The sequence below is a fragment of the Puma concolor genome, chromosome A1 (assembly GCF_028749965.1).
Source record: "Puma concolor isolate L17-30 chromosome A1, mPumCon1.1.hap2, whole genome shotgun sequence".
Lineage (NCBI taxonomy): Eukaryota > Metazoa > Chordata > Mammalia > Carnivora > Felidae > Puma > Puma concolor.
The window spans coordinates 230,427,802-230,452,244 of NC_141667.1; the positions used below are offsets into that span (position 1 = coordinate 230,427,802).

Genomic DNA, 24,443 nt, shown 5'->3' on the forward strand with positions numbered 1-24,443 from the left:
ATTCTCAAGAAATCAGTTCTCACTTTCCAAAGAGAAAACTTCCCCAATTCCCTAGCCCTCCCATTATGTTCTCTTATAGTACCCTGAAGTTTCCCTCAGGGCACAGATCACAATTTAGAATTCCATATTTATGTGTGATTATGTAATGACTACACGCCATTTAGATGTTAATCCCAAAAGGACAAGAATAATGTCTATTCTGTGCCACTGTAAGCCACTGTAAACCCTAGCACCTCGTACTCTCTGAAACATAGGAGGCAATCAAATATATGTAAGAGATACCACCATTTAATCAAATGTATCCCTTTTGATATTTATTTGCATGCATATTCTTTAAATTAAAAAAATTTTTTGAGTATAGTGGACATACAATGTTACATCAGTTTCACGTATACAACACTGTGGTTCAACTTTTCTACATATTATATGCTGTGCTCACAAGTGTAGCTGCCATCTGTCACCAGATAACGCTGCTACGACACCACTGACCTTATTCCCTATGCCATGCCCCTCTATTCCTGTGACTTATTCATTCCCAGACTGGAAGCCAGTATGTCCCACTCCCCTTCACCCATTTTGCCCATGCTCCCACCTCCACTTCCTTCTGACAACCATCAGTTTATTCTCCGTATGATAACTTTTTTTAAATTAATTTTGGAGACAGAGAGAAAGAAAGAGAGCGCGTGCACACAAGCAGGGGAGGGGCAGAAGAAAGGAGAGAATCCCAAGCAGACCCCCACACTGTCAGCATGGAGCCTGATGCAGGTCTTGAACCCACAAACTGTGAATCATGACCTGAACCGCAGCCAAGAGTCAAATGCTTAACCGACCGAGACACCTAGGTGCCCCTGATTAACTTTTTTTTTTTAATTAAGACTATAGTTTATCATTTCTCTTGGGTAATCCACGATATGTATTCTTTAATACACACTCAAACCGAGTAATTTTTTTTTTTTTTTTTACTTGGTTCGGCTTTTCTGAGTTAATGGAAGAAAATACAAGAATTACAGGGAAAATAATATAATCTTTCTCAATTCCGCTGAGGTCAGAACAAGAAAAACAGGCAGATCATAACGTATGTTATTCTAGTTCTTAAAAAAAATAGATTCCCCATGAAAGGAAGATATGCTGTTAACATGGAATATAGAGTCTTTTTCTGCACTGATTTTTAAAAGAAATACTTGTTTGGTTTAGACCATTTGTATGAGGATGTGTATAATTTTAGATGATTACGCCCTTAATTTTTTGATGCGCAAATATAAACTAATTAAAGTTATGAGCCTGAAAGCTATTTCTGTTATTTCCTCATTAGAAAATTAATCATGGGAATTTAATATTCCTTAAGAATTTGTTTTTTAAAAATAGCTACTTTTCGTAATTGAATCCAAACACATTTACAAAGCTGCCACAAAAACATACTTACCTTTACTTTTTACCTGAGGAAAAAATTACATGGAAAAAGGCAGGAAGTAGCTAGACACTCAAGCAACTTTTCCTCTTCCTGGGGAATACACAGGAAGAGGAAAAATTTCCAAGATAACTTAAGTATTTGGCCAAGGTGTGCTGGCAACTCTGCAAAGCCAAGGCAGTGATGTAAGTGTGCAACGGGGTCACTCTCAGAATTACAGTCAGAATTTCTGACTAATGGAAGACATGCTGTTCTACTTCCACTTAAATAACTGAGAAAAAAGTGCAAAATATACAAATGACAGCACTGACGCTCCTGCTACTTTAACAATTTTAGGTACAGATTTGTTACTGTGATCGTCTCATGAACATATGCTTGTGTGAACTTCCACAACTATTTATATGTAGATACAGATCTGTTCATTTGATTAGAAAAGAAAGAAAACCAAAACCCCAAAAACTTCAGATCTACATGTGGTAATCTCTTTGGCTATAATTTAAAGAAAAATAATGCCTGTGACTTTCCTACACAATTCAAAGAATAAAAGCAAAAATATAAAAACTATTTTTTTTAAAGTTGCTGAGGAGAGATATTAAAAACTACAGTGTGGAAAGACAAGCAACTTGGTCAGTATGATGTGATTATTTAAAAATACTTTCTCATCTCTTTAGGTATCATAAAGTCTGTATTGGAAATAATAAACTATTTGGTGTTCATTTAAAGAGATTTGCCTAAAAGCTGTAATCAGAGGTTACCAGAGGGTTAACTGGGATATCAATTACCTAGGTAAGTTTATAAAAATTTTATCTTACCTAGTATAATGGGACTAAATATATGGGATTTTAAATACAGCCCTATGTATATTTAAAAACTGATAAACTCTCGCAAAATAATTTGAAACTGGTTTGAAATTTAATATTATTTACAACTTACACATTTTTTTTTGGTTGTGATGGTGATGGCGTTTTTGATGGTCTTCCTCGTCCTTTCTGTGGTGTGGATTGTGTGGATTCAACTGCACTAGTTTCAGGAGATTCTGCTCTGCTTTGGGGAAGACCCAAATGTGGATAGCATCAAATTACGATTTAGAACACAGTTACTAAATACATGCAGTTCAGAGTTACATGCACTTACCTCTGTTGTGCTCTCCTTGATGTTCGGTGCTGTTTGTTCTTTGATTTCTGTTCTGTGTTTCCACTTTGTCTTTCTTCTTCTTCCTCTTCTTCTGGTGCTGAAGGTCCAGACTTTTTTTTGGTTCCTTTTTTAGATGTTTTCATTGTTGGTTCTTCTTTTGGTGTACCTCCACCAAGAGGTTTAGGTGGTCGGCCTCTTTTACCTTTTTTTGGCGGGCTATTCTGTTCATCCTCATTTTCCAATATATCTTCTTTGAGCCTCTTTTCCTCAGGCCACTGCTGTTCATCTGATTCTGAAGCCGTATGGCCTCTCTTCCGTCCACGCTGACTGCCTTTAGGTTTCTGTTCCTGTACCAACTTAGTGAGGTCATCCATACCTAATTTCTCTTCTGAATCCGTGACAGGTGTTTTTTTCCGGCTTCTAGGCTTGTCCAATTCAGACTAGGAATAAAAATCACAATTTCAAATATAAATTTGTTAGGATGAATATTTTGAAAAATGAAACAAGAAAATGTTATCCACTTTTGTCATAAAACTGTACCTAAATAAAATATAGAGTCTTTAAGTATATCAGAACCATAACTACTTTGTCTTTTAACTTAAAAAATTATCTGGAGTTAAGAGGGTAAATTTTCATTTTTACTTGAGCTAGAGAGTCTCAAATTGACACCTTTCAAGATCAGTATTTTATTAAACTTTAAATTTTAATGGAGTTATTTCATTTAAAAAAATTTAAACTCCATGCTTGAATAATGGATAACTATATCAAAGTATAATGGATCTGCTTTAATAGTCAAATTAAGTGATTCTAATTTTATTCCACAGTGTATAAGATATAAAATATCAACTATGTTATATATTATGCTTAGACACCATAAAAGAGCTACTTTTCCTTTATAAATGGAGGTTGCAAGACACAAAAGTTAAACGTATTCATTTATTAAAAATTTTGAAAATACTTCTGAATCAAAGATACTGTCTCTTTCCAGCTACAACCAATTAAAAACAAAAACGATTTAAATTAGTTAATCAGAAACTCAAATTCAAAATAAAAGCCTAGTCTACATTCAGAGAATATATATGCACTGACCGGCAGATGGAGACTGAGGAAATTCTCCAAAGAAACCAAGAACAGTATGAGCCCTTACAGCTTCCCATACACATGCATGTATAAAACTCACAAATACAAGTGTTTTATTTCCAAAAAGTTTGTGTCAATTTACATTCTTAAAAATCAGTGAAAAGAAAACAACAAAAATTATCTGATTTGTTTAGTCATTTTGTTATGTCATTGGTAATTATGCTAACTATGTCATTGGTATTATGCTTTGTCCATTTGTATAGTGGACTCTTAGTATTTTAAATCTACATTCTTCTATATTTTTGTGTGTATTTCAATTTTATTTCCTATTTGTTAAGGATTGAATTATGTCCATACAAAATTCCTATGTTGAAGCTAGAACCTCTGATGTAATGATATTTGAAGATGGGGCCTTTGGGGGATATTTCGGGTGGGGCCCTCATAACAGAATTAGCCCCTTATGAAAAGAGACACCAGAGAGATCTTTTTGTCTCTCTTCTCCACCATGTGAGGAATAGTGAGAAGGTGGCCATCTGCAAACCAGGAAAAGAAACTCTCACCAGGAAGCAAATCGGCCAGCACAAAGGTGAGAAAATTAATTTCTGTTGTTTAGCCATCCAGTCTACGATACTTTGTTACGGCAGCTTGAGCAGACTAAGACATTACCGTATCTTGATAGGATTTGACATGGAATTCTAAACTGTCTTTCCTATCCACCCCCAAAGAGTATTTCAATCATTTCAAAAATCACTGACTTATAATGGTTCCTTTACTTTGTATTAGGTTTTAAAAATTGAGAATGTTTCTGGGCTATTGTAACAATGGCATAATATTTTACTAAACATAGAGAAATAAAGAAATACATTTGTGTTTGGTTAGGCTGATGTCATTACTCCTCTTTTGTACCATTTATTCTTCCACATGGACTTAAAATCACACTGGAATTTTATAATTACATATAGATTCATTTAGAACGAACCATCATTTGTTTTTATTCATTTCTCCCATTAAAGAACATGGCATGTCTTCCTTCTATTCAAGTCTTCTAAGTTTCTCAGTTTGGATATTTTCCCCACACGGATTCCCCCTACTTTTTTAAGGCTATGTTTAGGTTGATCGGTCAGTTGGTTGGTCAGTCGGTCTGTCTGTCTGTCTGTCTACCTACCTACCTACCTACCTACCTACCTTTGTTGTGGAAGAGGTTACTGTGGTGAAGCAAATCTCCTTTCCCCCAAATGTATACTTGATATAAAGCAAAATTACCAGACTAAAGTTAGTTATACACATACATACATCTACCACGTATAGATGTTTAATTGGCTACCATACTAAATACTTCGTTTTTCAATTGCTTCTCTTATTTTTCTAAGAGTACAAAAGAAAAATGAATTTGTCTCTTCTTTTTCACCGTCATACCTTTGATTCCTATTTCATGTCTTCCTGAATTTGTCAAACATTCTAGAACAATCTTAAATAATAGTGATGACAACAAATTACTTGTTTTGCTTCTGATTTTTAATTAAAATGTTTCAAGTATTTTGCATTTAAGAATAATTTAAGAAGAATAACTGAGTCAATGATTACTGATTTAAACAGATAAAACTTTTAGTATGTTAAGGAAGTATCCTTCTGGTATTAGGTTAGTAAGAGTTCATATGTATCAAGAATGGATTTTAAGTTGTATTTATATCTTCTTGACATGACCTGAAGTTATCTTGTTAGTATTCTTCTTATTTGGTATACTGATTTGATATATTATGTTAAAAGATTTCTTAACATTAAATTATCCTTACATTCTAGGAAAAACAGACCTATAAGTGACTGGTTTTAATTTGTTAGCATTTATTTGCATTTTTGTACAAATAATTATTGTTACTCAGAGATGCAAAGGTAAGAGAAATATTGAATTAAAGTTAACTTTACAATTATCACCTCCAGTTTTAAACTTTACAATTCATTTTAATGTCCAAAAATGTGATAAGGTGGCTGAATTCCTTTATACTCTGGAAAAGGTTGGTGGTAAACAGGAAATTTAATGTCTGCTTTCTTGAGAATACTATAAAATAAGCTAGTTTACTAAAGCACTACATTCTCTAGTTTCTTTTTCATTTTGCACTGCATTACCTTAAGAACAGAGGGAGAATAAAACTGAGGTTAAAAGCAGGAAATAAGGAAAACATTCTATTTGTAAAACTAAATATTTGAATATAAATGTATATGGACAATAATTCCTTTGTGATGAAGTTTTAATATCAAGGTGGTAGTATATACAAAGACAGGACTCTTTCTCTATAATCTACTGGTCTTTAAATTGAACTTCTGTCTCAAAATGCTAACCTCTTTAAGGATATTTCAGTTGATATGTATTAATAAGGTTCTTATAGTATTTCTGAAAAAGGATACAATGTTACACAAAAGGCACCCAAAGGCTTCCATTATAATTATACAAATAAATCTCAAAAGCTCAAAATTTCACAACTTTGCTATGGAAAAGAGAGACTTGCTCTTCACTGCTCTATAATATGGCAGAACTAGATACAGAATTTATAGGATAACAAAATATTAAGAATTCATCACCACCATGCTTCCCACATTTGGGGGGGGATATACATAAGGGAGCAGGTCAGTATGTGGGTATAGGTGGCTTAGTTGATGCGTTGATGTTTCCAACAAATGAGAGAAATTGTAAGCTTTCCACCTAAGGCATTTTTAAGCACGTGGTAAACAACTCATAAATGCTAGTGAAGGAATTTCTGCATTAAGTGAGAAGTAGGACTAGAAGACATAAATACCTTTTCCAATTCAAGGTTCTCTTCTATATATCCAGATAACAGGATTCCTTTCTGGCTAAGCGATCAATTTTTAATTCTGCTTGGGCAAAATTTTTAAACAGCCAATAAAAATCAGAATTTACAGTATAAGTAGTAAGGATTTAGTAAGAATTTAAGAATTATAATTTTTTAAGTGGAAAGAAAAACAATCTGGCAGAACAAATTACTGGAGAAACTTGAAAACAATTAAAAATAATTAAAGCTTTTTGGAATATGTAATGTTGGGCCAGTGGTAGAAAAGAAGGGCAGTAATATTTCAGAGAAAGCAAAGGTATTTTATTAATAACGTTCCACCTCTACTGGGTAGATTTCAAATGCATTAACATTTACTTTATAGTAATCATTACTCAAAAATATTGATCTTTGTAATGATAACATAGCAGCAACACCAACTGACTTGGACTAATTCATTTATTCTGATAAACCTTAACAGCTAAGTAGCCACATTTTACAGATAAACTGATTCAGAGAGCTTCATGAATTTTTCAAAAGTTTAAAGCTAACCTAGAAGTCAAAATGTGCCCAATTATTAAGGTTATCAGGATGTATAGAAATACATAACTGTATTCTGTATCTGTACTAAAATTTAACAAACCTGTCTTTAAATGGCATTTACAGTCTAATCATACAAATTATCACTGCTATTAAAATTTAAAAAGAAGCCTTTATGAAAACTGCAGCATTCCCTACCTTTGCTAGAAGCTTACTTAGTAATGAAAGGCTTAAGAAAGCATCTAAAATGGAGGAGCCTTTAAGGATCCTCATTCTACTTCCCTTTTCTAATGCTAAGTCTAAACTTACTGTGTTTTAAACAACAACAATAACAACAACAACAAAACAACAACAAAAACCCCCAAACAGTTCTGAGTATGGGACTGGCATGTTTGATTTCCAAGATCTACAGAATAAAGATAACTCATTAGAATGACAAGAAACACAAGAGATTCAATATACTTAAATTACAAGGTAGAGGATAATGATGAACTCACATTTGTGATTAAAATCATTAAGAGAAAATCAAATGTCAAATTTGAGAGTAATGTTAACTGGTTTCAGTGTAAACATTATTACTTATACAGTAAAATTTTTATTATAATTATAAAATCAAACCAAATATCTCACCCTTACAAGATCAGAGTCGTCTCTCTTGTCACTTTTTTTTCCTGGCAAAGGTGATGACATTGTATAATCTTCATTTTCACTGTGATCCATTTCAGAGCTATCAAGCCTTTTAATATAGACATTTGTTATTATTATTACAATGAAACAACCTTAAAAGCTTTCCCTGTTCCCTAGTGTAGCTTTACAGCTATATGAGGAAAAGTTTCATTCTTTTCCGAAAAGTATCTGTTTCATTCTATCATATTTAGCACCAAACCAACAAGCAATGAATTACATTTAATAGAGAAACTTGAAGAATCACAAATTTAGTTTTCTTACTAAGTCTTTTTAAAAACTAAATTCTATTTTGGAGTGGAAACATAAAGCAAATTAAAACCTTTCTGGTTAGCAAGTTGGATTGGCCTATGTTACTACAATCTGCACCTCTCTCTCCGCTTTTTCTTCTTTGAGTTCTTTTTTTTTTAAATTTTATTTATTTTGAGAGAGAAGAGAGTCAGTCAGTCCCAGGAGGCTCAGAGTGGTCCACGCAAAGCCTGACGTGGGGCTCAATCTCACGAACTGTGAGATCATGACCCGAGCCGAAATCAAGAATGGGACACTTAACTGAGCCACCCAGGTCCCCTTTCTTCTCTGTATTTTTAACACCCTGTAACACACTAAAGTTATTATGTTTATTCTCTACTAACTTCCCCTGCTAGAATGTAAGCATGGATCTTTTGCCAACTGTATTTATTTTATACTAAGCACTTGTACCAGTGCCAGACATAAAATAGGCACTCAATAAATACTTATTAAATGAATTAACAGCACAAGCTCACAAGCTCTCATTTATTGGTATGAAGCCTGTCTTCTGTCCTCGGTGATCTCATCTTTAATGTGACTATGAAAATCATTTATACATCGTTAAATCCTAAATTTCAATCTCTGGCCTAGAAACTACCCTGAGCTCTAGACTCCCATATCCAACTGCCCACTCACTTGAATTTCCTATAGGCATCTCAACTTTAACACAGCCAAAATAGTTATTTGGACATTCCTCTTTTCCCCATCTCCCCAGAAAACACACACACACACACACACACACACACACACACACACACACACACACAAATGCGCATGCATGCACAAAGCCTGTTCCTCTTCAAAGGCTTCTAACATCTCAGTAAATGGCACCGCCACCTATAGAAACATTCAAGCAAAAAAACCCCCTAGGATACATCCTTAAATATTCCCTTTTCATAACTATTCACATCTACCTCATCAGCAAGACAATTTGGGTCTAAAATCAAAATAAATCCCACATTTGACTACCATCTTCTTCCCTCTTCATCCCTTCTCTGAATTACCATTAGCTGACTCCTAACTGGTTTTTTTTAATCTCAATTCTAGTGCCTCTCTTCTCCATAAACGATAGGGCAATCTAATAAAAGTTGCAAATTAGATCACTAGGCTCCACAGCAATATCTGAGCAAAGGGAAAAGTCGAAAGCAATTTTGAGGCTCTCAGCCTAAATGACTGATCTTCTTTGATTATAACCAGGATCCAAGAAGAAAAACCAGTAACTTAGGATAGGAGTTGCTGGAAATGGTTTGGTCATGTTAAGTAGGAAGCCATCCCACTAGAAAATGTCCAAATGATATAGGTGAAGGCGACTTAAGTATCAGCCACTAATATGTATTAATACAGGAATCTAAAACAAGCACTATAAATGTATTTTTGTTCACTCTCTAGCATATATCATTTGACAATTTATTCGTTACAAGGAAACTGATAAGACATTTTAGAATGTCTCATCCTTTCTTTATTGATTGGTTATGAACAATGCAAAGATAGCACAGTCTTTCATAATAACTAAGCAAAATCAATAATCAGTGGCAGTTAGGGCCTGTGCAAGGCTTTGCTGCTAACAAACTGTTAAGTACTACACAAAAACGAGTTAAACTGTGAATTATTTTCTCTTTTCCTCTTAAGACGAAAATCTGTAGAGCATGATTTGAAAGTACAAATTTAAAACAATTTTTCTAAACAAAAAAATTTATACATGTGCGTGGGAAAAGAAACTCAAACCAAAAAGTATAGAATCTCCTTCCTATAGTAGACTACCACAAGATGTTGTGTATTCTCCCAAAACTTTTCTATGCATATACAAGCCAATCTGAAGACAAATCCCTTGTAAAAACTCGAAAATACTAGAATACTGTTCTATTCTTTGCCTTTTTTACTCAATAATATATTGTGGAAACAATTCACATTAGCTCATACCTCATCATTTTTAATGATTATGTCTTCTAATGTATGGTTGTACTATAATATAACAGTTTCAAGTTTGCCAGACATTTAGCTTATGTCTACCAATACAGGGTATCCCAACAAGCTAAAATATGAAAGCCTAAGATAGAGTGCCTATCTAAAATAAAGAAGCAAATAAACAGGAAGATGCAAATGGCTGTTCGGGTATGCACTGATTTCCACTCACTGACATTAAATGTTTTGGGTTACAGGGGTGCCTGGGTGGCTCAGTCGGTTGGGCGGCCGACTTCGGCTCAGGTCACGATCTCACACTCCGTGAGTTCGAGCCCCGCATCGGGCTCTGTACTGACAGCTCAGAGCCTGGAGCCTGTTTCAGATTCTGTGTCTCCCTCTCTCTGACCCTCCCCCATTCATGCTCTGTCTCTCTCTGTCTCAAAACTAAATAAACGTTAAAAAAAAAATTTTTAAATATTTTGGGTTACATTATTTTAGATCTCATTGCCTTGATGGAATCCTTAAATGTAAAGTATGGCATTTCTTAGGTGCTTACCTCCCTTTTATTCTTCCAGGAGAGCTTGGATTTGAGCTGCTGCTTGCATTGCTTACAGTTTCCATTCGTGATGATTTTGTCTGAGATTGCTTGCCTGCTGATGAAAGTGGCTTATTAACAGCTCCTAGAACATTGGTTGTTTTAGGCTGAAATGAAAAATGCATATCTCTTTCTATTTGATTAAAGCAGGAAGAAATTCATACATAAAGAACCATAAATCTCTGTCCAAGTATTTACATACAAATCACACACACAAATATACCTATCCTTAAGCAAAATAAGGATTATAAATTGAGTATCACTTGAATAAGTGAAAAACTATACAGACAAGCATAATAGTTAAGCTTCTTTGCGATTTAGAGGAAAAGGCTTACATAGAAAGAACAAATAAAATGTATAGTCAACAATAAAAATAGATAATCAAACTGCTTTGGAAAGACATAAGATGTTTTTAACTTTAAGATTTTTATCTTGACATTACAGGATAAGATATTTAAAGATCAAGGTCTCCAGCACTTTATTTCAGGCTACAAAATAAGTTCATGTATCTCAGCTTGCATTTATACTGTAAATATATTATTTCTTACTAGTAAATGGAAGAGATCTAATAACTATTTTCTACCTTAAGATACACTAATTTTTAAAGAAATACAAAATAACATAATTTTGCCAATAATCACAGTAAAATAAACTACCATGTAAAAATCAGAATGACTCTCAAAACGTACTTTTCCAGGCGTAAAAAACGATTTCATTTCTGGAGGCAGATAATTTTTGGTGTTACTGAAATTCTACAAGCAGGAGAAAAAGTTGTAGTTAGTGAATAATCAAACACTATACAAGAAGTGCTTCAAAGCCAACAAAGCATATAACAGATTTTGTTTTAAAGTACATAATAAAAGACATACTTCAATAATAAGTTCAAACACAAAATTTCAGTCACGGATTTTAAATACTGTAATAAGCTTAAACTAACCTTCTACCAACTCCAATATTAACAAAACACATTTGAGCTCTAATGTGCTAGAGTTCTCTGTAAGTGCATCAGAAAACACATGCTTCTGTAAAAAAAAAAAACTCTCCAGAAGAGACCACATTTACCCCTGTTATCTTAATCATGACAAGGTGAAAGCAGACAGTCCCTTTTAGCTACTGGGTGAGCCTGTTCCACAAGGCTGTTGCAAATCTCTGTATGTTGGTAAGACCTTAACTGCTATTTTACTTAGAAACAAACACAAACATAAAAACAAAAACGGTAGTGGTGCTTTCCAAACTCTCAGTCAATAGGCTTAGATGCATTATGAACCTCTAAGAGAATCTGGAAAACACCTTGTATAGCTCGTACAATACTAGGGGTACCTGGGTGGCTCAGTCAGGTTAAGCGTCTGACTTTGGCTCAGGTTATCTCACAGTTCGTGAGTTCGAGCCCCGCGTCGGGCTCTGTGCTGACAGCTCAGAGCCTGGAGCCTACTTCAATTCTGTGTCTCTTCCTCTCTGTGCCTCTCCCCTGTTTGCGCCCTCTCTCTCAAAAATAAAACATAAAAAAAATTTTTTTTTCTTTTTTGTATTTCCTACAATACTTGAGTTTTGTGCTGAGTTTGGGGAACATTCTTGTGGTATTCCCTGGGTCTCAAACCTGTTCCGGTGTCTGCCCTTGTTTCTTCATACCAGTTATAAATTTCAATCAAGGGCTTATAACTTCAGACTCTATCAGCATTCTCCTTCCCATTTTGGATCACTGGTCATTAACTGACAGATCTACATGCTTTGATCACATTTTTGCCTGTACTCGTAGACTGGCATAAAACTCCAAACACAAACTCTAGATAATCTTGATTAACCTCCGGACCTTGTTTGTGTCCTCCGATTTGGCCCATGTGCTAGTCTTGCACCACATTATTAAGACGCAAGCTGACCTTTCCACGACATTAGTAGTGCGCCAGCTCTTGATACTGATCCTTCCTAATCTTCCCACAACCTAGTGCTGAGAATACATTTTATTTCAATCTACACACACAAAATCTAAAATAACTACCTTGTCAGGCTGGGTGAAAAAACGAGCTGGTAGTACTGGGTCTTTAGGAGATTCCAAACTGTATGTGGTGCTCTTTGACATGATGATATTCATGGCAACATCACACACAGTGTACAGTTTCTGCAATGGTATTAAAGAAAATTAGGTACTTAAGGTGGCAGCCTTGACTCTGAATTAGGAGTAATTCTACAACATGCAATTAGTACAGGCATACCTCAGAGATACTGCAGATTCGGCTCCAGACCACCACAATAAAGCAAATGTTTCAATTAAGTGAGTCAAATGAATTTTTTGGTTTCCCAGTGCATATAAAAGTTATGTTTCCACTACACTATGATCTATTGAGTGTGCAACAGCATTATGTCTAAAAAACAACGTACAATGTAATTACAGTACAAGTAATTAAAAACTTTTATTGCTAAAAACGTTAACCATCATCTGAGCTTTCGGTTACTTGCAAAATCTTTTTGCTGGAAGAGGGTCTTGCCTTAATGTTGACGGCTGCTGCTGATCAGTGGTGGCTGCCAAACAATGGAGTGACTGTAGTAATTTCTCAAAAAAAGACAAAACTGTAGTTTGCTGTACTGACTGACTCTTCCTTTCACTAACAATTTCTCTGCAGCATGTGATGCTATTTGATACCATTTTACCCACAGCGGAATTTTGAATATCAGAGTCAATCCTCTCAAACGCTGCTGCTGTTTTATCAACAAAGTTTGTGTAATATGCTCAATCCTTTGTTGTAATTTCAACAATCTTCACAGCATCCTCATCAGGAGCAGATTCCATCTAAAGAAACCACTTTCCTGGGGCGCCTGCGTGGCTCAGTCAGTTGAGCAGCTGACTCTTGTTTGGGCTCAGGTCATGATCTCACGGTTCATGGGATGGAGCCCCAGGAAAGTGGTTTTGGTGCTGACAGCACACAGCCTGATTGGGATTCTCTCTCTCCCCCTCTCTCTGCCCTTCTCCTGGCTCACAGTCTGTACATAAATAAACATTAAAAAATAAATAAATAAGCCACTTTCTTTGCTCATCCATGAAAAGCAACTCCAAATTCATTAAAGTTTTATCATGAAATTACAGCAATTCAGTCACATCTTTAGGCTCCATTTCTAGGTATAATTTTCTTGCTATTTTTACCACATCTGTAGTTACTTCCTCCACTGAAGTCTTGAACCCCCCCTCAAAGTCATCCATGATGATTCTAACCAAGAAGTTAGAATCAACTTCTTCCAAACTCCAGTCCATGTTGATAATTTGACTTCTTTCCATGAATCATGAATGTTCTTAATGAATGTAGAGTGGAGAATTCTTTCCAGATTTTCATTTGACTTTACCCAGATCCATGAGAAGAGTCACCATCTCTGGTAGGTACAACCTTATGAATATATTTCTTAAACAATAAGACTTGAAAGTTGAAATTATTCCTTGATCCCTGGGCTGCAGAATGGATGCTGTGTTAGCAGGCATGAAAATAGCATTAATCTCATTGTAGGTCTCCATCAGAGCCTTGGGGGTGACCAGGTGCATTATCAGTGAGCAGTAATATTTTGAGAGAAGTCTTTTTTTCTGAGGTCTCCACTATGGGCTTAAAATGTTCAGTAAAACATACTGCAAACAGATGTGCTATTTGTTTGGCTCTGTTGTTCCATTTATAGAGCACTGAGTAGACTTAGCATAATTCTTAAGGGCCCTAGGATTTTCAGAATGGGAAATGAACACGGGCTTCAGCCTCAAGAGACCAGCTGCATTAGCTCCTAACAAGAGAGTCAGCCTGCCTTTTGAAGCCAGGCACTGACTTCTCTGTAGCTAGGAAAGTCCTCAATGGCATCTTCTCCCAACAGAAGGCTGCGTTAGAAAACTGTTATTTAGAGCAACCACCTTCATTAGTTACCTTAGCTACATCTTCTGGACAACTTCTATGTCAGCACTTGCTGTTTCACTCCGTACTTTATCTTATGGAGATGGCTTCTTTCCTTAAGCGTATGAACCAACCTCTGCTAGCTTCTTTCTTCTGCAGATTCTTCACCTCTCTCAGCCTTCACAGAATTACAGAGTTAGGGCCTTGCTCTGGATCAGGCTTTGGCTTAAGGGAATGCTGTGGCTGGTTTGATCTATCCAGGTCACTCAAACCTTCTCTGTATCAGCAATAAGAGTATTTCACTTTCTTATCATTTGTGTTCTCACTGAAGTAGCACTTTCAATTTCCTTTAAAAACTTATTCTTGGCATGCACAACTTGGCTAACTATTTGGTACAAGAGGCCTAGCTTTCAGCCTATCTCAGTTTCTACAGGCCTTCCTCACTAACTTTCATCATTTCTAGCTTTTGATTTAAAGTGAGAGATATGCTACTCTTCCTTTCACTTGAGCACTTGGAGGCCACTGTAGGGTTAATTGGCCTAATTCCAATATTGTTGTGTCTCAGGGAACAGGGAAGCTTGAGGAGAGGGAGAGAGGACGACTGGTGGCTACAACAGTCAAAACACACACATCAGTTAAGTTTGCCATCTTCTATATGTGGGTGAAGTTTGTGGAACCCCAAAGCACTGATCACTGATCACAGTTCACCATAACATATATAATAGCAATGAAAAAGTTTACAATATTGCAGGAATTACCAAAATGTGACACAGGGACATGAAATAAGCAATAAGCAAATGCTGTTGGAAAAATGCTGCCAACAGACTTGCTCCATGCAAGGTTGTCACACACCTTCAACTTGTAAAAAAAAAAAAAAAAAAAAAAAAAAAAAAAAAAAAAAATGCAATTATCTGCAAAGTGCATTAAAACAAGGTATGGCTGTGTGTAGTTTTCAGTACAATAGTGTAAGTTAAACTATTGTTTTCAATATTTCTAATTACTAATAGAAATACTAATTATTAAATAATAAAAAAGATTGATAATGTCTATACATACTATAGAAGTACCACACCCCCACTCAAATGCTTAAATCAACAGGGAAGCATGATTATTTACAAAGAATTACATACTTCATTCATTTTTGCATCATCTGGTCCTTGGGCATCTTTTGTTTGTTTAATATTTTCTACCATCTTTCTGATAAACGCATGACTGTTATTTTCATTTTTAGCCATTAATATTTCTAGAACAAACCAAAGACATCTAAGAAAAAGGGAAGAAAAAGAAATGAAAAAATCAGTTGTTAAATATAGACAAAATAACTCAACATAAATATAATAAACTCCACAAACGGAAAAAATTAAAAAGGAAAAAACAGCTATAAATCAAAAGAGAAAAAAAGGTATATCACACATACAAATCACAACTTATCAGCAATGTAGGTGTGAATTCAAAAGACCCCTTCTCAAAATCTCAATAATTTTTCCAAAGAGGCAGGTTAAAAAAGAACTTAAATGGTGGAAATGATGAAGTGATCTTAACCCCTAGCTATGACAGGGAAAGAAAATTGCCTAAAATAAAAACCGGGCCATGGATAAAGTGAAGCCTCAAGCACTCAAGACAGCAGTCCTGATTGGACGTTTTCAAGAAAATATAACCACCCAACTCAATAGTTAAGAATCTTCATGAATAAATTAGAGAGGAAAAAAACCATGGTTGACAACTACACATACTGTCTTTGCTTAAGAGGGAAAAATTAAAAGAAAGTTTCACTAGCTCAGTTAAAGTTAATTACATACAACTCTGTTCAAGACCAAACCAAAAGTGCTTTGTGTCTTTACTATATAGACAGAATGGAACAGAGTTGTGGCACAGAGGAGAAAAGTAAAGTGAGAAGAGAGAAAAGTACAGTGAGAAGAGAGAAAAGTAAAGTGAGAAGCAAGGTATCATTCTAGAAGGGGAAAAATAACCTTAAGGATCTTGGGAATAGAATAAGTTCTTCTGGAGCAGCTCTCTGACAGAATGGGAAGAGTACTCAAGACTGTACTGGGCATTTTACAAATAAACCAAAAATATTTAGTAAATTCCAAAGAATATTAAATGTATTTCAAAAACCAAAGTTATCTGAGAAAGATGGTTAGAAGTTTTCATTAGTTACAATCACCCTAACACAGAACTCATTTTGGGAGAACTGCTTAGTTTAAAAAAAAAAAACAGAAACTGTGGCTAAAAGAGGGTAGTAACAGCTTTTCCCTTGCCATAAAAAAGTTACCAGTAATTTGATTTTATTCTCTTGAGGTACCACAAATATTTATCAAATATTTCTATGAACTAAGACACCACCAGTTATTTTCCTTTAATAGGAAGCTAAAGGCATAATAAATTCATTTATTCAAAACCACAGACGTTTATCGTAACAGAAAGAAGACTAGGGTCTTAAGCTTATTTAAAGAAGTATGGCGGTATTAGGAAGACTTCTCTAAATATTATTGTATTTCCCTATTCCACACCCAGGCATAGATGGTCTTTCTGCCTCTCAACAATAATCTTTGAAAAAATTACATGTGCCATAAACTTGAGCTAGAAAAACACCAATGAAGTAGTAAGTGGGGTAGTTCCTTGGTAACCAACTTGGCCCATTACTAAATTAGACCATTCTCTCTTCCTACAGAGAAAGATAGTTAATGCAAAGAAAAAGTGCTATGTGAATAAAGGAGAGTATTAATTCGCCCACATGAAAATTTAGAGTTGTAGAAGAAAGCAGGAAAAGGTAAGAACTGGAATGGAAACTCTTAATGGACTGCATCAATAGAAAACAAGTGCCAGAACGAAAGAGACACAGCAGTGCACTAATTATGCTAAATTAACTTTTGGGAAATCATATAGGAAATGAAATATAAAGATATGGTATGAAAAAAGAAAAACAAGAGAAGAAATAAGGGAAGAACGTGGAACTCCTAAGAAATTAAATAAATCTAATTAATTATAATGGCAATTCCATTATCAGCATCAAAGAGAAAAAACTTTCAGGAAATATGAAAATGGAATGAAAAAGGTCTTACTCTTTAACATCTTTCAGTTGTTCAATATCCTGTACTTTGACATAATCTGGGTCATGTGCCAAAAGGTGAATTGTATATGGAACAACATACTCTGGTAGAAGAGACAGTAATTTTTCTGAAAAAGAAAAAACAAAACACAAACATCCAGGTTAGAAAACCAAACCTTACACTTTGTCTGTGATACTGTATTTCTTGCATCCCAGTAGTTTCCCAAAATATGGCTACAAGAAAAATTTATTGAAATGTCCAGTGTTGAATTACACCATAAAGACTTTATTCATTCATCCATCATGTCCAATATTGAAATGCCTACTAAATGCACCATATGCTGAGCCTACAAAGACAAATATTTTCATTTTCAAACACACATGGTAAAAAGTGACCCAAACAAACTATATCTAAGAAAAAGAAACATAAGATCTATTTTTCTTGTGATTATGAGCAACCTTATGTTTAACACTCCCTTATTAAGCTGAGCAAAAAAAAAAAAAAAAAAAAAAAAAAAAATAATGCATCTTTCAATGTTAATATGGCACAAAAAATAAGAAGGTTGATACTACTTGAGATTATTTGTAAAAAAAAGAACAGATCTAAAGTAATGGACTTCAGAGTTTCTAGGACATTTGAAGTAACAAACTTTTATTTTAAATTCAAATATTTTTATATTTTGACCTGAGATCAGCATATTGCACTAGAGGTCAGAATGGTAATCCTAACTAGTTTTACCAAACATTAGTCAAAAAGACCAGGAGTCATATACTGAACAATTCCTTTTATATTTCCTACTTTCAAAATAAACTTTTAATTTTTTTTTTTAAGTTTATTTATTTTTGACAGAGACAGAGTGTGAGCATGAGCTGGGGAGAGGCAGAGAGAGAAGGAGACACAGAATCCACAGCAGGTTCCAGGCTCTGAGCTGTCAGCACAGAGCCCAATGCAGAGCTCGAACTCATGAACTGCAAGATCATGACCTGGGCTGAAGCTGGACGCTTAACTGACTGAGCCACCCAGGCGCCCCTCAAAATAAAATTTTAAATCAGATACTCAACTTGGCATATAATAAATACTACATGTGTCAATAAGACACCAAGTTTTATTTATTTCCTTATTGCTGAACTCTAAGAGAATAGTTGGTGTGTAATATTTATTTCAAGAAAATATAGAATACAGAAAAAAAAAGTAACAGGTTTCAAAACTCAGTGATATTCAAATTCAAATGTATCAAGTATTTATTCAATGCTTACTATTTTCTAGGCTTACTACTTTTATTGGGGCATATTATTTTAAGTACAAAGATGAGTAAGACTAGATAAAGATCTCACAGGAAAGTGTAGAGACACAAACTATACTTCAATGTGAAAGGCGCCTTCAAGTAAGTATAGCTAACAAGTACCAAGTACTTCTTTGAACCACACATCATGCCAGGTGCTTTATACACATAACACTTAAATCCTCATGCTAACCATAAGAAATGAGTATAATTATACCAATTTTACAAATAAGGAGACTAGGGCTCAGATTGAGAAAGTAACCTGCCCCCAAACAACCAGTAAACAGAAGAGGGATTTGACTCCAGAGCTCTTATTCTCCAAGTTTGAGAAGGAAGAGAAAGAAAGAAGGCCCCAGTGATGCAGTAACACCAAAACTGTATTTTAAAGGATTCAAAAGGTGCAAACCACGCTCCTTAGTTTTCTTTATATTTGTCTAGAAGGGCAGGCAATTTCCAGATAGAGTTGACAACAAAGTTAAAAGATGGTTGCACAAATTTCAAATAATCCATAGTATAAGATACACAAAATTTATAGGTAGCTTGAAACTCAGGCTGAGAGTAAGGACCATGCTAATGAGTTTCAACTAGATCCTATCAGCAATGAAGAATCAACATGGATTTCAAGCAAGGAAGTACCATGATCCAACCTGTTTTAGAATGGTATTCTTGATAATGGTGTGTGGCACAGCTGGAGATGGGTCAGAGGGAAGGAAACACAACAGGAAGATGTTTGGAGTGTATTCAATTACCCAAGTGAAATATACCAGAGTAGGAGAGCTAAGGAGAGAGACATTCAAGGTATCTAGAGGATTTGGTGACCAATAAGAGGAAAAAAGAAGGTACAAAAATAAAGGCCTGATTTTTGACTTGGGTAACTAGGTGGATTCTAATGCTGTTAAAAGAACTCAAGGGTGGCTTGAGCCTGGGTGGCTCAGTTGGTTGAGCCTCTGACTTCTGAGGGTCATGATCTTGTGGTCCATGAGTTCGAGCCCCATGTCGGGTTCTGTGCTGACAGCTCAGAGCCTGGAGCCTGCTTCAGATTCTGTGTCTCCCCCTCTTTCTGCCCCTCCCATGCTCATGCTCTGTCTCTCTATCAAAAATAAATAAACATTTAAAAAAAATTTTTAAAAATACAATGAAGAACTCAGACACAAAAATAACACAAATGGGATAAAATGAGATTAAAAACAGGCACATAAGCACCGGATATTAACATCAGCTACCAGTGAAAAACAATCAAAGATAAAAGACCTGTACTTTTTTAAATCTAAAAGACAGTACTTACACCACATATGTGTGTGTGTGTATGTGTGCGCGCGCGCGCATATTTCACTGTTTTATTAAAAGTATCTCCAATGTCATTGCTTATTTTCCTTGGCCATTCAGTCAGTTACATAAAGAAACATGGGTTGATATTTAAATACCTATGCATTTATATTTGTCAAACGAACTTTTTTAAAGGAAAACGGTTATTGAAAATTAGTAACAATTTTGTATTTAATGATGGCCAATTAGAGTATAATAAACAGCAGTAACATCACTTTGTGTTCAATCAAACTGCAACTGGCTAGGATAGTATACTTCCCATTTTCACATATGCTTACCACTAACGGCTGCATGCTGCTTCAGATACTCGCGTCTCACATTTATATTTTTGACCAGACACTGCCTAGCATGAGCTCTTCTCTCTTTTACAGGATCTTTTGCACAAAGTGCACAGATTGCCATATACTCAAGTGGAAGCCGTAATCGGGAGAGGCCTTTGTGAAGTTTCTGAGCAAACACTTGTCTTACTTGATAGCATTCATCCTGTAAAGACAGAATTATTCCACAGATTATTCACATGGCAACAAAGAATAAGTAACAACCTTACATACGAAATTTGAAGGGTAAAGGAGAGCAAGTTTATGGACAACCACTGCTTCTGCTCACAAGACTGAGGGATTGTGACATGTTCGTTTCAAGGCTGTAGTGTTCACAAGGTACCAAGTTACATGTGTTAGAAAATACTGAATATACTTTTAAAACAGATAAAGCTAGTACATATAAATCCATCCTAACTTAAGGTATTAAAAATAGTTTAAATACCATCTCCTATCTAGCTTTTGCACTTACTGAGCAAGATAAAACTGTCCAATTTATATAGTTTAGCTTTAACAGTGAAAAAACTATTCAGATTAAAATGGACAACTCTGAAGGCAAGAGTTACTAGTCAATTTCAGGAACACCAAATTACTTTTAGTCCTATAAATGAACCAATTGTTCATTACCACTGCGCCTGCTTTCCTCATACTAACTCCCTCTACTAAACCACCCATCTCTACTCTTCTAGCTAACTCCTCCTCATCTCTAACAACAGCTCCTATATCTTCCAGTCTTTATCAGGCATCCAGCTATCCTCTCTTAGCACTCTGTGCGTATCTCCGGCATAGCATTCACTATACAGTATTAAAATGATTGGTTTATAGGTCTTACTCATCACGGCTCATTCCTTAAAGACAAGAACTATGCCTTTATTCACTTTTGAGCGTCTAAACCTAGCACAGTATCTGGCATATAGATTATCTATAGAATAAGCTATAGGACAAAGCTCAATATGACATTTGAGTCATATATGAAACGTGTAAAGACCTTCATAATTACACCTTACCCTCCACCAATTAACACAAAGTGTGGTGTCTTTCATACTATTGCAATGTTATGCATACTATTTCTACTATCTATAATGTACATTTTGGTTTTTTTTCAAAACCTAGGTCATAACATCTTGCTCTTATCTTTAAATCCTTATTTTGTGTACCTTCTCTCATTTAATTTAGACTTGTTTATCTTTTTTTTTTTTTTTAAGCTTATTTTGAGATAGAGCACAAATATGAGCAGGGGAGGGGCAGAAAGAGGAGAGAGAGAATTCCAAGGAAGCTCCCCCACTGTCACTGGAGTCCGACGCGGGGCTCAATCCCATGAACCGTGAGATCATAACCTGAGCTGAAATCAAGAGTCCGACACTTAACCATTTGAGACACCCAGGTGCCCCCAAATATCTATTTTTTAAGAAGTATTCTTGGGGCACCTGGGTGGCTTAGTCAGTTAAGGGTCCGACTCCTGGTTTCGATTTGGGTCATGGTCTCACAGGCCATGAAACTGAGCCCCATGTTGGGCTCTGCACTGACAGTGTGGAGCTGCTTGGGATTCTCTCTCTCTGCCCCCCACTCTCTTTCCCTCCCCTGCTCGCTCATGCACTCCTCTCTAAAATAAAATTTAAAAAAATAAGAAATTAAAGAGTATTCTAATTCCACAGAATTACTGTCAACCCTCACACCCAACAAAATAAAGTTGACATAAACTCATTCCTTCCTCAGTATTAAAACTCCCACGGGGTAGAGGAATCTTCATTATCTGATTATTCACCATGAAAATACCCAATTACAAACTGTGTAAGTCAAAATATCACAAATATATTCACAGATGAACACACCATTCATTAAAAAATTAATCTCCAAACATCCCTTCCCCCTACTCAGATACATTCTCAACCAAGACCATGTTTTTGTTACTTTCTCACTAATCATTCAGGATCCAACAATATAAATTAATTACTGAATCATGGCAAAAGTAGTAGGATTCCCAAAATTTGTCATTAAAGTTAGAGAAGAACTGTTAAGTCATGTGCAAGCTGTCACAGTTAATAATGAAAGAGGAGAAAACTGACAAGAATGATGACAAATAGGTACATCAAATAGAAAAGCATGTGAAGAAAAAACTTAAAGTATGTCTTCCTAGGAACTGAGACAGCCTCCAAATGTTTGTTTTTTGCAAAGATGATTATCCTTTTGACTATGTTACAGAAGTTAAATGTGAAGTACGGAATAGAGTAATACAATTTTTTTTTGCAGGAAAAAAACATTCAAAAAAGCAAACATTTAATACTTTCATGGTTATGCTTCTAACCACTATTTGGTTCAATATAAGAAAAAAGAAGATGGTATGTAATGCTACCAAACATTTTCCTCAAAGTTCCAATTAAAGCTTTTATTCACTAACTAACTGTGAAATTAATTTGTCTGCATCTTAAGTAAATTCACTTTTAGTGCCCTTTCCTACTACAAATTATCCTCAGAACTACTGACAGTGTCTTGCAAATAGTTCAATTACTTTGTGTATCACATTGTATTATCAACACTTCTTTATATTTTCTGTTCTAAGAGCTTTTGTTCTTAAGGGCAGTAGCCATGGCTTTGTATTTTACAGAACCTAGAACAACGTACAGCAGATAGCAGTACAAAGTAAATTTTTCATGAACTGCATTCAAATTCTAAAATACTTAATTATTAAATAATATTAAGATTCATATTATTGAATTTCTATTTCCCCAGATTTACTTTCTATTCAAATATACAAGAACCTCTGAGATACCTTTTTTTTTTTTTTAATATGAAACTGTCAAATTGGTTTCCGTACAACACCCAGTGCTCATCCCAACAGGTGCCCTCCTCAATGCCCATCACCCACTTTCCCCTCCCTCCCACCCCCCATCAACCCTCAGTTTATTCTCAGTTTTTAAGAGTCTCTTATGGTTTGGCTCCCTCTCTCTCTTTTTTTTTTCCCCTCCCCTCCCCCATGGTCTTCTGTTAAGTTTCTCAGGATCCACATAAGAGTGAAAACATATGGTATCTGTTTTTCTCTGTATGACTTATTTCACTTGGCATAACACTCTCCAGTTCCATCCATGTTGCTACAAAAGGCCATATTTCATTCCTTCTCATTGCCAAGTAGTATTCCATTGTATATATAAACCACAATACTACCTTTAAAGAACTCAACTCGAGTAAGAGAAATAAAGCAGACATATATAAAAATAAATAAAGCATGATGCATGTATGTATCAAAGGACTGAAGATAAAATCTGTGGGGAATAAAAATGAGACCAGCTGTAAGAATCTGAGCAAGTTTTGTGGAGAAGGTTGTGTTTAAGCCTTGATTTTCAAAAAGGGTCAGAGGGGCGCCTGGGTGGCGCAGTCGGTTAAGCGTCCGACTTCAGGCAGGTCACGATCTCGCGCTCCGTGAGTTCGAGCCCCGCGTCAGGCTCTGGGCTGATGGCTTGGAGCCTGGAGCCTGTTTCCGATTCTGTGTCTCCCTCTCTCTCTGCCCCTCCCCCGTTCATGCTCTGTCTCTCTCTGTCCCAAAAATAAATAAACCTTGAAAAAAAAAAAAAAAAGGGTCAGAGATGGACTTGTGGAAATGGGAGGGTGAGAAGAAAGCAAACTACAGGCACATAAAAGAAAAAAACTGTTCAGTTTCACTGAAATGAAGGTAGGTAAGGGTAGTGGGTTAAACAAGATTTTTTAAGTGTATATTTGGACCCACAATATTAGAAGGGTTTAAACAGCCAAACTGTAAAATACATGCAATTTTTCTTTCTTTTCTTTTTTTCTCTCTCTCTCTCTTTTTTTTTTACAAGTATAAGCCCCTAAATATTTTGACTGGGAAATAATATGATTGGAACTGTGATAGGGAAATTTAAACCACAGCAGAAAAGTCTCCCAATAGTCCAGGTGAAAGCTAATGATGATTACAGTGGTAAGAACAGTTAAGAAGATATGAGTGAAAAGATATGACACAGGACAGATTATCTGCACTTCTGTAACAAGGCACAAGGACAAGCAAATAGTCAAATATAAATCATGTTTTTCAATCCAAGAATATACCATTTGGATTTATTTAATGCTTACTGAGGCTCTACATGTCAGTAAAGAATAGATTTCAGAAAGATTATGAATTCAGTCTTAACATTCACAGACCATAAGAGTTTGAAATTTCTGTTTAGCCTTATAAGTGGCACC

At 35.4% G+C, this 24,443-nt stretch overlaps 1 protein-coding gene across 5 annotated transcripts in view; it reads right to left on the reverse strand.

Moving 5' to 3' along the window:
• Positions 1–24,443, reverse strand: part of PDS5B (PDS5 cohesin associated factor B) — a 194,950-nt gene that overhangs the window by 5,382 nt on the left and 165,125 nt on the right. The window contains exons 25-33 of one of the 5 annotated variants that reach the window (XM_025923648.2): positions 20,208–20,412; positions 17,334–17,448; positions 15,402–15,534; positions 12,411–12,530; positions 11,104–11,166; positions 10,376–10,521; positions 7,582–7,681; positions 2,543–2,982; positions 2,342–2,449 (exon numbers count right to left, since the gene is read on the reverse strand). In XM_025923648.2, the coding sequence (XP_025779433.1) occupies positions 2,342–2,449; positions 2,543–2,982; positions 7,582–7,681; positions 10,376–10,521; positions 11,104–11,166; positions 12,411–12,530; positions 15,402–15,534; positions 17,334–17,448; positions 20,208–20,412 (1,430 nt within the window). Of the gene's footprint in view, positions 1–2,341; positions 2,453–2,542; positions 2,983–7,575; positions 7,682–10,375; positions 10,522–11,103; positions 11,167–12,410; positions 12,531–15,401; positions 15,535–17,333; positions 17,449–20,207; positions 20,413–24,443 lie in introns of all 5 variants that reach the window. The other 4 variants (XM_086713920.1, XM_025923650.2, XM_025923649.2 and 1 more) reach the window with 4 other exon arrangements.